Here is a 17238-nt window from a genome sequence, read left to right on the forward strand (position 1 = left end):
AGTAGCAATGGCAGCCAATTGGGGGAGCGGGGCGGCCTCAACCTAACCCGGGGCGGGGCCTCGGGGGCGGAGCTTCGGCGGGGCGGCCGCTTCAGAGCCGCAAAGTTTGGCTGTGGCGGCAAATGGGCTTGGGCGGCTCCTTGGCGGGTGGCGGCGGTGGCCGTAGCGGTTCCTCCTGGCCCTGTTAATGTCGGGGCCAGGCCCGGGGAGGATGGCGCCCTAGAGCCCAGCCTTTCCTGGGGGTAGGGGCGGGAGGGGACGGGTGGGGACCGGCCATGTCGGAGGTGACCCGAAGTCTGCTGCAGCGCTGGGGCGCCAGTTTTAGGAGAGGCGCCGACTTCGACTCTTGGGGCCAGCTGGTGGAGGCGATAGACGAGTATCAGATGTGAGTGACTAACTGCGGGAGCGGGCCAGACGGGTTCCAGTCGGCCGCCTCCCCCCTTCTTTCTGTCGGTGTCTCTCATCACTGTATCTGTAGCCAAGGCTTCTCAGGGTGGGGCCCCGCAGGCACTGGGGCTGAGACCTCACTGGCCCCGGAGACAACGGTCTGCTCCCTGGGGTTTTTCGCCCTCCGCCAGGCCAGTTCAGTGCAACAGGTAGCCCTTCTTTCCCGGGGCGCCAGCCCATTCAGGCTACTACTGAGTTCCTTGCCACCGTCTCCCGGGTCCCCCGCTCCGCAGTTTCCTTTTCCCCTCTCCTCCGCCTCTCTCACGTTGCCGCCCCTCAGTTTCTCTTTTAGAATCTCTTAGGAATACTTCTGTGTTCTCCGCCCACGTTCCAGGGATGAGTGGCCTTGCTCTGTGTACAGTGCCTTCCTCCTCCCCTGTGTAGGACAGGAGGGAACGGGTGGCGATTGAGGGGAGGGGGTGCCCCCGGCAAGCATCGAGACCGGAGGTCTCATCAGACGAAAGAAAGGTCCCCTCTCGCGCCCCTTCTCCACCCCTCTTTCTGAGTAGCCTTGTTTTCCCAATTCACCTCGAATCCGTTTCGGTTTCTAGGACTGTTATTTGCTAGGCTGGGTGAGTCCCACCCGCCCCTCGCTCGGTTGCTCTGGGTGGAGTCCGCGCAGGATGTGAACAGAAGAGAGCAAAATGTGAATTAATAGACCACGCACAGGAGCCACCACTCCCTCTTCGGGTCCCTCCTCCTTTTCCTGTGTATAATGTATAGCCGCCGGGTACAAGTGAGCACCAGGTTCTTTGATCTCCCCAAGTCCAGTTTTCTTTCCTTTTCTGGTTTCCTCCCAAAACTTCAGGGATGTTTTTTAAAATTATAAGGCTAGGTTTGCGTATATATAAAACCTTGCTTGGTTTCTTGCACATTTTACTGAACTGCCTGCTAAAATGCTATTGTTTGCAAACTGTTGACATTAATTACTTCTTGGTTTAAAGTAAGTTATTGTTTGAACCCATGTGTTAGTAAAACATTTTTTTTTTTCCTTCTCAAACGTCTTTTGCAAAGAATACAGGATTGGTCCTTGAAAGATCTAAATCCTGTATTCTTTTTCTACAGTGGTTACTTGTTTTTTTCTGACCATTAAGGTAATTTAAATGCGTAGATGTTTTTAAAGGTTTTTTTCTTAATGAGAACCGTTATTTGTTAAAATATTGCTTTTGTTTTGGTTTCTTGGCTGCCAGGCATGTTGTGGGGGGGGGGGGGTGCGTCCAGGTCCCCAATCAGGGATTGAACCCTCACCACCTGTATTGGAAGGCAGAAGTTTTAGCCACTGGACCGCCATAGAAATCCTGCATAGATGTTTTCTATTTCACCTTACTGACTTTGAATTGCCTGCCATTTTTCAAAAGCCCTGAAAACCACCATGCTTTGGGCCATTTTGCCATGTATGATAACTTCTGGCTTTTGTTTCACACTTTCACTTGATTTCACTTACTCTTGCAACTGCTCAGTAAGAATATTATTATTCTCATTTTACAAGTGGGGAAACTGAAGCTCAGTTTAATGGGATTACCTGGAGTCACTGATGTCTGGGTTTTTTTGTTTTTTGTTTTTTTAATTTCAAATCCTGTCTGCTCTGTTTAAGACATTTTGTTAAACACAAATGTTTTGATACATTGTATAAGTGAATTGGACACAGTAGAAGACTTCCTTTTTTACCAGAGAATGTATCCTTCCATTCTGTAGCCAGGTAGTGAGCACTGGGCATCCTCATTCTATGTTAACTGAACTTGCAGGGCCTGAAATCTAAAGCTGCGTTTTACTTGTGATGGTGGGACCTCACAGCTGTTGGCACTCAGCAGTAGACCTTACAATGGAAAGTGAAGAATACCATGTCCAATTGAAGTTACAAAGGAAAATTGAATATGCAAGCTGTTTAGCTGAAATTTCTAAAAACATCTCAGTAAGGGAGTAATAGGCACAGACGAATCTATTGTTGAACCTCAGTTACTAACCTTGAACGTCATGATTCAGAGTAATTCTCAAATTATTATAAAAACCACCAGTGTCAAATTTGAATAGAAATATGTCATGATTGGTTTAAACTTTGTAAACATATAGGCTACATATACAATGAAATTGAATTTAAAATTAATATACTCACAAATTTGAAGGCCAAATGTCTTTTTCATTTGAATTATCTGTGAGAAAAGCTGCTGAAAAAGAGAAGATTTGAGAGCCACTAAATGATGTGAGAAAGAATGGACAGGATTTAGCCACTAACTAGATACTGAGAGAAGGAGGAGGCATCTGGGAGAACTGGCCCGTCTGATGGGGAAACCAGCAGTGTTTTTACAACCCTACAACATACAGGAGTGTGTTCATGGGATGTTGATGTTGAGGGAAGGAATAAGCATGTTTGTACTTATTGTGAGGTAAGAATATCATAGCTTGAACAGTTCCATCACTCAGCAAGTGAGAGCTAAGCATATAGACATGAATAACATTTGATCTCCACCCTCATAGTACTGAGTCTAATGGAGGATTTTAAAACAAAGTTCTGCCACTCTCCTTGCTGTTTCCTGAAGCCTGCTTCTGCCTTAGTCCATTTGTCCTTTTCCTGTAACACTCCCTGTTGTCTATTTGGGTTGTTGGATCACCTCCTTCAGGTCTTTAAGTCCGAATATTGACTTCCCTGTGAGACCCTCTCTGGCCACCCTATTTAAAACTGCCGGGTTAAAAGGAGAGTGGGTGGACTGAATTGGGAGACAGATCGACATGTATAAACTGTTAATACTGTGTATAAAATAGACAACTAATGAGAACCTACTGTAGAGCACAGGGAATTCTACTCAATGCCCTGCAGTGACCTAAGTGGGAAGGAAATCCAAAAAAGAGAGGATATGTGTAAACATACAGCTGATTCGCTTTGCTGTATAGCATAAACCAACTTAACATTGTAAAGCAAATATACTCCAATAGAAATTAATTAAATAAAATTGCTCGGTTAAATCTGCTATCCACTCCCACTCCCACTTACCTCACTTTTCCAAATCCAACCCCCTAATCTTGGTTTTTTCCTTAGTATTTACCGCCATTTAAAATACAATATACTTTTTGTATTCATTTGGTTTGTTGTCTCCCTCTCCACTTGGATGTAAGCTCTTTGAGGACAGAAAATAGGGGGAATTGTCTGTTTTGTTCTCTACTGTATGCTTAGTGTCCAGAGTAGTAGTAGGCTGCTGTGTGTGTGTGTGTGTGTGTGTGTGTGTGTGTGTGTGTGTGTTGCTCAGTCGTGACCAACTCTTCGCGATCCCATGGACTGTACTCCACCAGGCTCCTCTGTGCATGGAATTCTGCAGGCAAGAATACTGGAGTGGGTTGCCATTTCCTTCTCTTATCTAGATGTTATGTAATTATTGTATTCTAGTGAATGGTTTGATTCAGGAGTATGCTGTGGAAGCTTTAAGGAGTTGATGCCACGATACTATTGGAAAATCTAAACAAATTATGTCAAAACTAAAATTGCTCCCCCAAATATGCATGGTCAATTAAAAACAACTCTTATCTATCAGGTTACCTCTTTTAGCAGCCTGGGGGTGGGTACCTGCCCCCTAACTTAAGGTAGAGTGGCATGGACTCTCTTTTCCCTATTTCATAGAATCAGTCTTAAGGTATTGATCCAGCACATGGATGCTCAGTAAATATTTGTTAAATGAATGGGTGAGTTTGAAGATTGGATAATACTTATTAATCATCTTTACTGTGTCTGATATCAGCACCTCTCAAGGTGTGGTCCCAGATCTTTGCTGGTCTGCAAACTGTTATTGGTATGCAGTGAGATAAGTAAAGAAATAGGGATTTAAGATTTAGGAACTTTATTGAAGTTTGACATCTTTGTGATAGTTTTTATTTTATTTTATAAAAGTATTAGACTAGAACAGAGTGTGTGGGGGGGGGAGCTCGTCCTTCAGTCTAGATAGTTTGAGAAGAACTGTCATAGATTGCTGTGGGACTCTGTGGGTTACTTGTTTATGTTCGTTAAGTATATTTAAAAATTCCCCTTGAGAATAGTCCTGTATTAACTGTAGGCACCCTTGTATGAGGTTATTCTCTAGAGAAGGACAGTTGGTAGGTTTCTCACCTTTACTAATAGAATGTCAACTCTTTTACCTGCTCTTTCATTCCTAGAGCATGTGGGTTTTTCCTCAGTGGACAGATTTATGTCTCATTTTGTCTTAAAATGGTGCAGTCGTTTATGGGTTTGGCTTTCTTGCCTAGGTTTTTAAAAAAGTTAAAAAAAGATAACTTTATTGAGGTTTAATTTATCTACAGTGAAATTCACCATTTTACAATTCAATGAATTTTTAGTAAATTTACCAAGTTGCACAACCATCAGTACAATCAAGTTTTACAGCATTTCCATCACCCCACAAAGATCTCTTTGCACATTTGTAGTCATTCCATATTCCCGCTCTAGTCCCAGGCAACTGTTAATCTACATTCTGTCTCTAAAGATGAAATGATCTTTTCTGGACATTTTATGTAAATTGAATCATATAATCTGTATGTGGCTTCTTTCATTTAGCATCCTGTGTTTGAGTTTCATCCATGTTGTTGCATGTATCAGTCTTTTGTTCCTTGTTACTGATGAGTAACATTGCATTGTATGGAGATACCGTATTTTGTGTATCCATTCACTAATTGATGGACATTTGAATTCTTTCTAGTTTTTTAATACTGCTGTGAACATTTACATGCAAGTCTTTGTGTGCACATGTATTTTCATTCTTCTTAGGTAGATAGCCACGGAGTGATATTGCTGGCTCATATGGTAAATTTATGTCTGATTTTTAAAAGGCAGCTGCCAAATGGTTGATCAAACTGGGTGTACCATTTTACATTTCTACCACCAATATATGAGAGTTCCTGTTTGTCCACCTTGGCAGCATTTGTTATCATGTGTCTCTCTGATTATAGCCATTCTAGTGGGTATATAGTGTATTTCACTGGTTTTAATTTGCCTTTCTGTTACAACTAATGATCCTGAGCATCTTTTCTTTGATGCTTATTTTCCTTGTAAATCTTGTTTATAAAATGGCTTCAAACTTTTTGCCTGTCTTTCAGTTGAGTTGTCTTTTCCCTATTGAGTTAGAAGGGTTTTTTGGTATATTCTGGATGTAAGTCCATCATCAGATAGGATATATGATTTGCAAATATTTCCTGTAGTCTTTCTTCTGACAGTGACCTGCTTAGGTTAACAGTCACTATTGGCGTATTGTGTGGGTGTGTGTGTGTGCTAAGTTGCTTCAGTTGTGTCTGATTCTGGGTGACCCTGTGGAGTGCAGCCCACCGGGCTCCTTTGTCCATGGGATTCTCCAAGCAAATGGAGCTAGTCAAATAAAGAAACTGCCACACTATAGCTTCCCTGAATTCAGGGATGTACAGTTTGACATTGTTAAGTGTAGACTGTGATTCCTAAAGAGAACTATACGTAGATGGTAGACTAGCAAGAATTAGAAAGTAAATGAAGTACTGTAAGGGACAGGTATGGCTTTGTCTATTTCTAATTATACTTACTCCTGCTTAAAATCTGCAAAGAGTGGGTCCAGGAATGACATTTTAGGAAAAATATTCTGGGATTTCCAGTTTGGGAGGAAAAGAAACAAATGGATGGAAACATTTTAAGTAACATAGTAGAACTATCCTGGTAAATGATATGATTTCATGTAGGAGTTTCTTAGGTTATGATTAGAAGAATGTGGACCTTTCATAGACTGAATAGAGGTCATCAAGTGAACTTGATGCCTGATCTTTAAAGATACAATTACATAGAATAGAACTTCCATCTAAGACTTTTTGGAAACATGGTGAATTTCTTTTGCTGTGGCTTGGTAGGAAATCCAGCACATGCACCTCTTGTGTCCCTGCCTCCGTTCCCCACTTGGGATAGTATAGTATGCTTGGGAATTGTAGTTTCAAATTCTTTAGCCAGTTATAAAATGTTTCACCAAAAAAGTCCTTTTGGTTCTTTGGTTCCCCCACCCCCTGCTACCCCACAAATTTTAAAAATTAAAATAAATATCATATAACATGAGATTTATCACTGTGAGGTTGTACAGTTTGGTAGATTTTAGTCTATTCATAATGTTATGCCAGCATCACCACTATCTAATTCCAGAGCATTTCCATCACCCTCATAAAAAACCCTTTACCTGAAATGGGTCACTGCCAGTTCTCTCCTTTCCGAAGCCCCTGACAACCACTAAACTGCTTTATATCTCTATGGATTTACCCATTCTGGATATTTCATGCAAATGGAATCAGGTAATACATGATCATTTACATCTGACTTCTTTCATTTAGTTTAATGTTTTTAAGGTTCATCCATGTTGTAGCACGTATTAGTATTTTATTCTTTATGGTCAAATAATATTCCTTTGTGTGCACCACATTTTATTTACCTGGGGTATTTGCACTTTTTGGCTATCATGCAAAATGCTGCTGCTGTGAACATTTATGTACTGTGTGTGTGTGTGAACATGTTTTCTGTCCTCTTAAAAATATACATAGGATTTTGAAACTGGTGGGTTATATGGTAACTCTTTAACTTTTTGAGGAGCTGCCAAATTGTTTTCCACAATGACTGTACCATTTTACTTTCCTTACTTCAGTGTAAGGATTCTAGTTTCCACATCCTTGCCAACATGCATTGTAAGTTTTCTCCCCTCTTTTAAAAGTTATACCCATCCTGGTGGGTGTGTAGTGGTATCTCATTGTGGTTTTGATTTATATTTCTCTAATGACTAATGAGGAGAAGGCAATGGCAGCCCACTCCAGTACTCTTGCCTGGAAAATCCCATGGACGGAGGAGCCTGGTGGGCTGCAGTCCATGGGGTCGCTAAGAGTCAGACATGACTGAGCGACTTCACTTTCACTTTTCACTTTCATGCATTGGAGAAGGAAATGGCAACCCACTCCAGTGTTCTTGCCTGGAGAATCCCAGGGACAGGGGAGCCTGGTGGGCTGCCGTCTATGGGGTCGCACAGAGTCAGACACGACTGAAGTGACTTAGCAGTAGCAGCAGCAATGACTAATGATACTCATGTGCTTATTGGCCACTTTTATATCTTCTTTGGAGAAAATGTCTGTCAGTCAAATCCTTTACTCATTTTTAAATTTAGTTATTTGTCTTTTTATTGTTTAGCTGTAAGCATCACTCCTTTAGTTTTTTGTGTCTCAGAAACAGCTCTGGATCTTTATTGTTGAGCTTAGACTTGTAACACAGATCTGTCCTTGAAAGTTCATCCAAGACTAGCTGCTGTTTATAAGTATGATGATAACTGGGCAAATAATGATTTCCATGTCTGATCAGTAGGGAATTTTCTTTATTTGCCTTGAAAGATATGTTCAAAAGTATAGTTTGATAGAGTATCATCACTTTGTTACAGCTGTAATTTGAACTAGTCTTATCAGCAAATAAATGATAGACTGATAAAATATCTCCGGTCAGTACTATTATTGGTGTTCACTGGAAATGCTTAAGCTGAATCTGGACAACTGCTATTGGTTTTTTGTAGAAGAAAATCATATGTACTGAAGAAAGTTGAATTAGATGTCATTTGAAATTCTTTCCAGCTCTATGATTCTGTTTTTATGGTTTCGAGCTGAAATTTATCCCAGTGAAATGGTTTGAAAAGTATTGTATCTTACTTTAATTGTTGCACAAAGTTAGATTCTAATGATAGTGTAGATTTATACTTTGAAAACAGAGGAAAAGTGTTATTGTACTTCACTGTTTTTTAAGATTTAAATTGTTTTACCTTGTACTTGAAATACTTTGCTGTCCTTCACTTCTAAAGAATGTTTGTTTCTTCTTACAGATTAGCAAGACACCTACAAAAAGAGGCCCAAGCTCAACACAATAATTCTGAATTCACAGAAGAACAAAAGGTACCATAAAATAATCTCTAGATACATCAGATTCCAAGTGAAAAAGGGTCTGTCTTTTGAGTCCATTAAGCAAAAACAAACAACGAAAGCCATTATACTTACGTACAAAGAATGATAGTGATCATGCTTTGCTGATCATTAAGTAATCAGAGATACCACATGATTTACCATGCAGTGAATTTCTCACTTAATGAATTTCTTTTCTCAGCCATTTAGACTTTAACTTTAGTGGAGACCATCCATTCTTTGGTTGGGAGGAGGGGGAACCAGAGACTGGAGTGAGATTGTGAGTAATTGCATCTCACCTCTTAACTCTGAACTCCCTTAACTCTTTTTCCACCTCCTCTCAAAACAGACAAAAATCAAACAAGCCACCACTGAAAAAAAATTAGTTCAAGTCAAAAATTTGGCATGAGCCCTTCAACAAAATAAATCCATAAAGTTTCAAAATGTTTTGAGTATCCTTTCTCCTTGAATTAAAATTTTAATGGGTCAAGGTGATTCCCTGTACCGCTAAAGACTATGAAAAATGGGATATTTTAAGAAGCTTTACTTTAACAGAATGAGAAGAAATGGGAGGAAACAATCCATATTTTCTCCTAGCTCAAGAGGTCCAATGTTAAGTCAGATTTTAATCTCATAGATAATGAAAAAAATTAATGTCAGTTTTCCTCTTATTAAGAAAAGACATTGTGAAAACTATGGCAACTTAATTTGCTTTTATCTTTTTTTTGTACAAGGAGTGGGAATGACTCTTTGAACACTTCTTAGGCTTGTACTTATTTGATTCTTCTTTATAAGAGTTTGAAAAGAAAAATATCCCAAAGATTAGGGTCAGTCATATTTCTTACACAGGTAGTATGTTTGCATTTAAAACTATTTAGAGTTTGTGTTATCTAATGTATGTTTATTTTGTATTTTAAAAAGAAATAGCACTTTTAAAATTTAAAAGTGTAGTTTTCTTTTTTCCTTAATAACTGCTAGTATTGCTGATAGATAGATGGCATTACCAACTCAATGGACATGAGTTTGAGTAAACTCCGGGAGTTGGTGATAGACAGGGAGGCCTGGTGTGCTGCAGTCCATGGGGTTGCAAAGAGTCGGACACGACTGAGCAACTGAACTGACTGATGATAGATTTAGGAAGTTTAGGATTTTAGCCCAGGAAAATAATTAGCTCAGAGGAAATATTTGGTTTGCAAAAGGAAAGGGAAAAGGACTATATGCTTTATCACATCCAAGATTTGTGATATCTGTCTAGGAATGACTAGGATGTGATCAGCTGACATCACAGAATTTAAGGGTTAAAACATCTACATTTTGAAACAATCTCAGCTATTTGAATATGTAACTTTAACAGCTAACAAAGCATGTTATGAATATGGAATCAAAATGAAAGCTTTGGAAATTAAAAAGTTCGACAGCCATGTTTTAATCACCTGTTTCCCTCAAGTTACTTATATGCCTCATCTCTAACATCTACTGCTTAGGTATAGGATCTAATATGAACTCAAATATAAAGTGATTTGACCTAAAACATACTCGTTTTTTAAAATGTTATCAAGAAATGAGCTTTGGCATATGATGATGATTAGTCTAATGAGACAAAATCAGGTTTTTCTTAATTTTCTTTAACTTCCTAAGGCTGAAGCCGGGTGTTTGATAATGCTGTTTGTTTAGCTTATTGCTGTTTATAGTAGGTGCCCAGCTGCTCTCTTTTCAGCTTACACAGATCCACCCCTCCATAAGGCCCAGGAGGCAGCATGACCTAGAGGAATGAGCCTGAGATCTGAAGTGAGAAGATTTGGTCTTGAACCCTGGCTCTGTCTCTGGGCCTTAAATTCCTTGTGTATGAAGTGAAGGATAAGATAACCCTAAATCATCTTGAAAACCATCTCTAAATCTTCACATGACCTCTGCCTTTGAGGTAGTCTGCTCCTCCTCCTTTCCTAGAGACCTGATTTCTGAGGTATTTAATATTTAAAAACCTGCCTAGGAGGCATATGTGGCTGCCATTTGTGTCTCCAGAGAGAGCTTGTGCCTGCCTGCCTATTCCTTGGGCTTGGGAGAAGGACCCGCCCCCACCCCCCATTACTCTGTACTACATTATGAATATAAGGCAAGTCATTACATTTAAAATTTTAACTTTCCTTAAAAATACAGATAAAACATTCACAGTAGGCAAAAAAAGTCACTTTGAAATAGAGCCTTTATTTAATGTCACTTAAGGAAAAAGTTCCACAGTTTGTTGTGACTGTGTGGATCACAACAAACTGTGGAACATTCTGAAAGAGATGGGAATACCAGAGCAGCTGACCTGCCTCCTGAGAAATTTGTATGCAGGTCAAGAAGCAACCATTAGAACTGTACATGGAACAACAGACTGGTTCCAAATTGGGAAAAGAGTACATCAAGGCTGTATATTTTCACTCTGCTTATTTAACTTATATGCAGAGTACATCATGTGAAATTCCGGACTAGATGAAGCACAAGCTAGAATCAAGATTGCCAGGAGAAATATCAATAACCTCAGATAAGCGGATGACACCAACCACCCTTATGACAGAAAGCAAAGAGGAACTGAAGAGCCTCTTGATGACAGTGAAAGAGGAGAGTGAAAAAGTTGGCTTAAAACTCAACATTCAGAAAATGAAGATCATGGCATCCTGTCCCATCACTTCATGGGAAATAGATGGGGAAACAATGGAAACAGTGACAGACTTTCTTTTCTTGGGCTCCCAAATCACTGCAAATGGTGACTACAGCCATGAAATGAAGACACTTGCTCCTTGGAAGAAAAGCTATGACCAACCTAGACAGCATATTAAAAAGCAGAGACATTACTTTGCTGACAAATGTCTGTTTGGTCAAAGGTGTGGTTTTTCCAATAGTCATGTATTGATGTGAGAGTTGTACTATAAAGAAAGCTGAGTGCAGAAGAATTGATGCTTTAGAACTGTGGTGTTGGAGAAGACTGCTGAGAGTCCCTTGGACTGCTAGGAGATCCAACCAGTCTATCCTAAAGGAAATCAATCCTGAATATTTATTGGAAGGACTGATGCTGAAGCTTCCAATACTTTGGCCACCTGATGTGAAGAAATGACTCATTGGAATAGACCCTGATGCTGGGAAAGATTGAAGATTGAAGGAGAAGAGGACGACAGAGGATGAGATGGTTGGATGGCATCACCAACTTGATGGACTTCAGTTTGAGCAAGCTCCAGGAGTTGGTGATGAACAGGGAAGCCTGGCGTGCTGCAGTCCATAAGGTCTCAGAGTTGGACATGACTGAGCGACTGAACTAACTGAACTGAAGGAAAAAGTCAGAGACTCCAAGTTAATAAATGATTAGAAAACAAAGATTTTCCAGACATTATCTGGAGAACATTGACTCAGAAAAATTAATACATGTTATATCAACAGAGTTTGTGACTTTTCAGGGCTTTTAACATGCTAATGTGTATGTTGGATTTTTAAAGAGTTTGGGTAATGGAGTATTTCTTAAATTTGTTTGCTTTTGAAAGCCTCCCTCCTCGTCTCTTTATAACATTTCATTGGGTCTAAAGAACATGTTATGGGAAATTTTGAAACCAACTGTTAGGTCTGCAAAATTACTTGAATGCCAGACCTGGCATGTAAGCCAAAGGAGAAGAAACTCAATTGTGTTTCCTTAAAAGAGAAAAACGGAGAATGTTCCTTACATTAGTCTATGCAAAACTATTCTATGTGTTTTCTATTTTGAATTATATTCTTTGTGCTTTTACTATTTTAAATATATTTGTAGCAGAGACAGGTTTTTAGAATTATGCCAACCATTCAACAATTTGTGGAACTTTAAAAGAAGATTTTTTTAAAAACCACCATATTTCTAAAGTACTTTCGTTATGAAACTTTTTACTGTTGCTCCCAATAAGATTTCAAAACTATTTGATGATTAAATGCTTTGTTAGATCTTAGATTATTGATATTTATTTGTATTATTAAGATGAGAGGAATCATTTTTTTAGAGAGTAACTTGTATACTTCTCAGTATTTATTTTAAATGTGAAGATATCTAAAGCCACACTACTGATCTGTCTTAACTTTATTAGTTGGTGGTAGAAAATCTTCGTATGGATTTTCTATTCATAATCTCAAAGATTTCTGGTGGAAAATAAAGTTTATAATTCTTATTTGATCCTCCCTCATGATCAGTTGACTTAGCTTTCATTTCATTTCTTAATAGTTTTGTCATTATAACAACTGGGTTTAGTTGCCAAAAAATAGCTGCCAAAAGCTTTCATTCCATTAAATTCCCTACTTTGGTGTAGTAGATTTTCTCATGTAAGTTTCTGGACAGAATAGAACATCCTGTCTCATGATGCTTAGAAAGTTTTTCCCTGTTTTGAATCAGATGTAGTGGTGATGAGAATTCCAGCACTATATGCTTGTTTTATATTTTATAGATCTCCCTTTCCACTGCCTCCTCCCTCGCTTCCTTTCTTCTGTGCCTCCCCCCAGCTAGAGGATAGACGATGGGCTGTCTAAATCTAAAAAATTGTCTGGATTGAGACTGTACTTCTTAACTCTTTGTATTTTTGTAAACTATTTTTTCCCTTAATATGTTTTGGCAGAATTACTATAGTTCTTTAATTGTTAACTGCTTTTTTCCTTTAATAGCTCTTTTGGAGTTAACCATTCCCCTAGCTAATGACAAAGTAAGACAGCCAATATTCTGAAAATGATAACATTTTCCACCTATATACCTTGTTAGACATATGCAATTAATTTGAGTGAAATGCTAATTATTTAAATCTTTCTAAAATTAAGTTCACTTACCTTGAATGCTTAGTCTTAATGTGTATTAATCAGGATTTATATTTTGTGCTTAATAATTTTTCTGAACCGTTTCTTTCTAAGAAAGGTGGAATACTGACAGTAGCAAGCACTTGATTTTGACGTCAATAAATGCTACATTTTAAAAGTCATTGCTGTGGCTGAAAATGATAGTGTTTCACTCTTTTTTAATACTGATGTTGGGTGTGGTCCCTTAAAATAGTTATGAATAATGCCTATTGGTATTTTGCCATAGTTTCAATAGACTGTAAAAAAACTGTTGCTTCTTCTTAACTTGAAGAAATGTTTACATTTAAAATAGGTTATTAGTGGACTTATAGTTGTTAAATTAGAATATGTTTTACCTGAAATGTTAAAAACATCAAATCAAATGGGTTGTATAGTAAAGAAGGACAAGGAGTTAACTAATGTTTTTAAAGACTTACTCATTGATACATGTCCCTTAATACAGACAGCCCTTTTTCAAAACCATTTTTTAAAAAGAACATAAGTGTGACCAAATGGTATTAAAATAAGTGTATTGCTTTGTTGTATATATTGCTACTGTATTGAAGACATTGATGTCCAAGACAAGTTGCTTAACCTCTCTTTGGTTTTCACATCTTATAGATGTGAAATGGTTGTATCTAGTGCATAGGGTTATAGTCAGGATTCAATGAATTAATGTGGGCAAATCACCTAGGAGAATCTGTCACTTAGCAAGTGCTCAATAGGTTTTAGCCATTACTAACTATATTAAAGTAATTTACTAGTTTTGTCAGATTTGAGTGGTTTATATGAACACCACTGATTTAGGGATATTAGATTTTATATAGAAAAGATTGTTGCTGGCTCCCCTACAAAAGCTGTTTCAGAGGGTAAATAAATCTGTATCTTGAATCCTTTTACAGCAATTATGTTAAATATAATATTTAAATATAAAATTTCAGAATAAAATTTGACATTCTCTAAACTCACATTAAGATTAAAGGCAATTTTAAAGATTGTGGAAATAGTTAAATGTTGTTACCAGTTCCTTGACTAAGAGTCATATCTTTTGCTCAGTAGTAGTTTATTTATTTTTGAAAAATTTTTATTGATGGATACTTGATTTACAGTGTTGTGTTAACTTCTGGTGCACAGCTAAGTGATTCAGTTATACATATATATACATATTCTTTTTCGTATTCGTTTCCATTATGGTTTATTGTATGATAGTGAATACAGTTCCTTGTGCTATACAGTAGGGCTTTGTTGTTTATCTGTGTTATATATAGTACTTTGTGTCTGCTAATCCACGCTCCTAATTTATCCCTTCCCCTTTCCCCTTTGGTAACCATAAGTTTGTTTTCTTTGTCTGTGAGTCTGCTTCTGTTTTATAAATAAGTTCATTTCTGTCATATTTTAGATCCCAAATGCAAGTGAGATCATGTAGTATTCGCTTTTCTCTTCTGAAGAACTTCACTTGGTGTGACAATCTCTAGGTCTATCCATGTTGCTGCAAATGGCATTTCATTCTTTTTTATGGCTGAGCAGTATTCCTCTGTGTGTGTGTGTGTGTATTCTTTTTTATCCATTCATCTGTCAGTGGACATTTATTTACCTTACTTTATGTCTTGGCTATTATAAATAGTGCTGCTATGAACACTGAGGTGCATGTGTCTTTTCAAATTATAGTTTTCTCTAGATATGTGCTCAGGGGTGGGATTGCTGGATTGTTTTCTGTACTGTTTTCCACAGTGGCTGCACCAATTTACATTCCCACTTGCAGTGTAAGAGGGTTCCCTTTTCTCCATACCCTTTCTAGCATTTGTTATTTGTAGAATTAGTGTTTTATTTTGTGAATTGCTATCCCAGCTATATAATGCCTGTATGATAATCACCTAGGACTCACTAGCCTGAGTGCCAGATACCAGGACAATACTTGTTACTCCTCTTTGCTCCTCATTTATCTCCTAAAGAAAATTGGCATAAGAGGAAACCATCAAATCTAATTGACTGAACTTTTGCAGGTCATCAGTATGTGTAGAAAAACATCACTTTTCCCCAGAATATTGTATTGTGAAGGCATTGCAAATATTGTACATATATACTTCACTTTTATGGTCAGGGTATATTTCTAACAGAAAGTTAAGAAGTATGTTTTTTTGGAAAGATTTCAGTCTTTCTTGTCATAATTTAGCTGCCTGCTCTTGTGCGTATTTGTCTTTTGGGTCTCCTCCTTTTCAATTCAACCCTAGTCATCCATGTTCTTTTTCTGACTACTGATTACCTGGACAGTTGAAATAACTTGATCTAACCTTTAGTCTTTGCCCTTCTCTCCTTTACCCTAGGGACACTGTTATCACAACAGTTTTCTTAAAGGGCAAATCTGACAGTCATTCTTCTGTCCAAAAACTATCTGTGTAATTTATTGCTAAAGTAATAACAGATTCATTCCTCAGCTAGTCATAGAAGGTCCCCTTCATAATAACCCCTCCCCCTGCAAGGCACACACATTTCACATTTCAAACCTATCTCCCTATTTTCAGTTTAGGACTTTAGACAACTGAACTATGACTTTTTCCCAAGTTCTTTAGTTTTAGAAATCCTCCCAGTCACTGGGGCTTGATTCCTAATTTTGATTCCTATCCTATTTCTTCAGGGCATATTAGCATTTACTTTGCTGACACCTGTAAACCAAGTTCCTCTGTTTTATGTTAACAGTGATTTTATATGTGTCTTACATGTTTAATAGAAACATGGGCTTATTAAAGGAAGGACTATGTCCTGTCATTTATATCTATTTGATAACTCAGATCTGACTATAAAGTTTGCCACCATTTATCACAAGTATTGATTTTACTTGGCATTGCTGATACATTTAACTGAACAAGTTAAGACTGGACTTGAGTCAAAATTAAATTATACCACTGTGCTAACTTTCAGATATTTTTGATTTTAAGTCTTTTAGTGAATATCAGACCTTATGGAGAAGAAGAGAAGGCAAAGCTTGGAGAGAAGATGTTTGAAGTCCTTTTCATTGCCCTTTAACTCATATAGAAGGCTATCATCAAAGCAAATGATTTAAAATTGGTTGTGGCACATTAGACCAGGAGTGAATATATGCTCATCTTCTCTGCATGGTCCCAGCCTTTTGCCTCCTATTTCTCATCTCCAGTGTCTCCAAGATGATAAAAAGAAAATTTAACCTAACTTTTAAAATCATAGATCACTTATCAATAAAATATTAACTCGATTTTTGGCAACTAACAGTTATAATGTATTTGGTATTTATAACTTTTTCTTTTTCCTGCAGAAAACCATAGGCAAAATTGCAACATGCTTGGAATTACGAAGTGCAGCTTTACAGGTAAATAGATTCCCCCCCTCTCAACTTCTTAATATAAGGAAAAGGAATTAGTATGAACTATTGATAAAATGTTAGGCATTCATGTCAAAAGCAGTATAGTCTCAAAAGGATTTAACAATAAGAATTCATGGATTAAACTCCTATTGAAAGATCTATTAGTTCAAGTTATATAAACTGTAAAAATAAAAGATATGGTTTCAACTTTTTTAGTCAGAATGTTCCAAAAAAACAAAAACTAATTTGGAATTAAAAAAAATTTTTTTTGACCTTGAAAGCAAGAAATGGATTCTTTTACTTTGGCTACTTTTTGAATATTTTGTCAGCCATAATAAAAAACATAGGGTGCAATGAAGTCTTTGTATTAAAAATATGTAATTTGCATATTTTAAATTCAGTCCACACAGTCCCAGGAAGAATTTAAACTGGAAGATCTGAAGAAGCTAGAACCAAGTAAGCTTTATTTCATATTTTTTATTGATACTGCTTTAGAAAAATGTTTACACTATTATGGATATTAAGATTATTTAGCAGAGATGCTAATTTGAGTCTTTTCTGTTATTATCTAATCCTATGTAATTTTTCATGCTTTTATAATTCCTATAATATTTTTAGTAATTATTGTTTGGTTCACCTTATGTGCTCAGTCGTGTGCGACTCTTTGCAACTCCATGGACTGTAACGTACCAGACTCCCCTGTGCATGGAGATTTCCACACAAGAATA

At 37.6% G+C, this 17238-nt stretch overlaps 1 protein-coding gene across 1 annotated transcript in view; it reads left to right on the forward strand.

Annotated features, from left to right (window-relative positions):
- Positions 1-138: 138 nt before the first annotated feature.
- AIDA (axin interactor, dorsalization associated) overlaps positions 139-17238 on the forward strand; it is a 47807-nt gene continuing 30707 nt past the window's right edge. Inside the window, exons 1-4 of the mRNA XM_070385482.1 lie at positions 139-385; positions 8280-8349; positions 16463-16516; positions 16912-16966. Of these exons, the coding sequence (XP_070241583.1) occupies positions 276-385; positions 8280-8349; positions 16463-16516; positions 16912-16966 (289 nt within the window). The 5' untranslated portion in view covers positions 139-275. The remainder of the gene's footprint in view (positions 386-8279; positions 8350-16462; positions 16517-16911; positions 16967-17238) is intronic.

The sequence above is a fragment of the Bos mutus genome, chromosome 16 (genome assembly GCF_027580195.1).
Source record: "Bos mutus isolate GX-2022 chromosome 16, NWIPB_WYAK_1.1, whole genome shotgun sequence".
Classification (NCBI taxonomy): Eukaryota; Metazoa; Chordata; class Mammalia; order Artiodactyla; family Bovidae; genus Bos; species Bos mutus.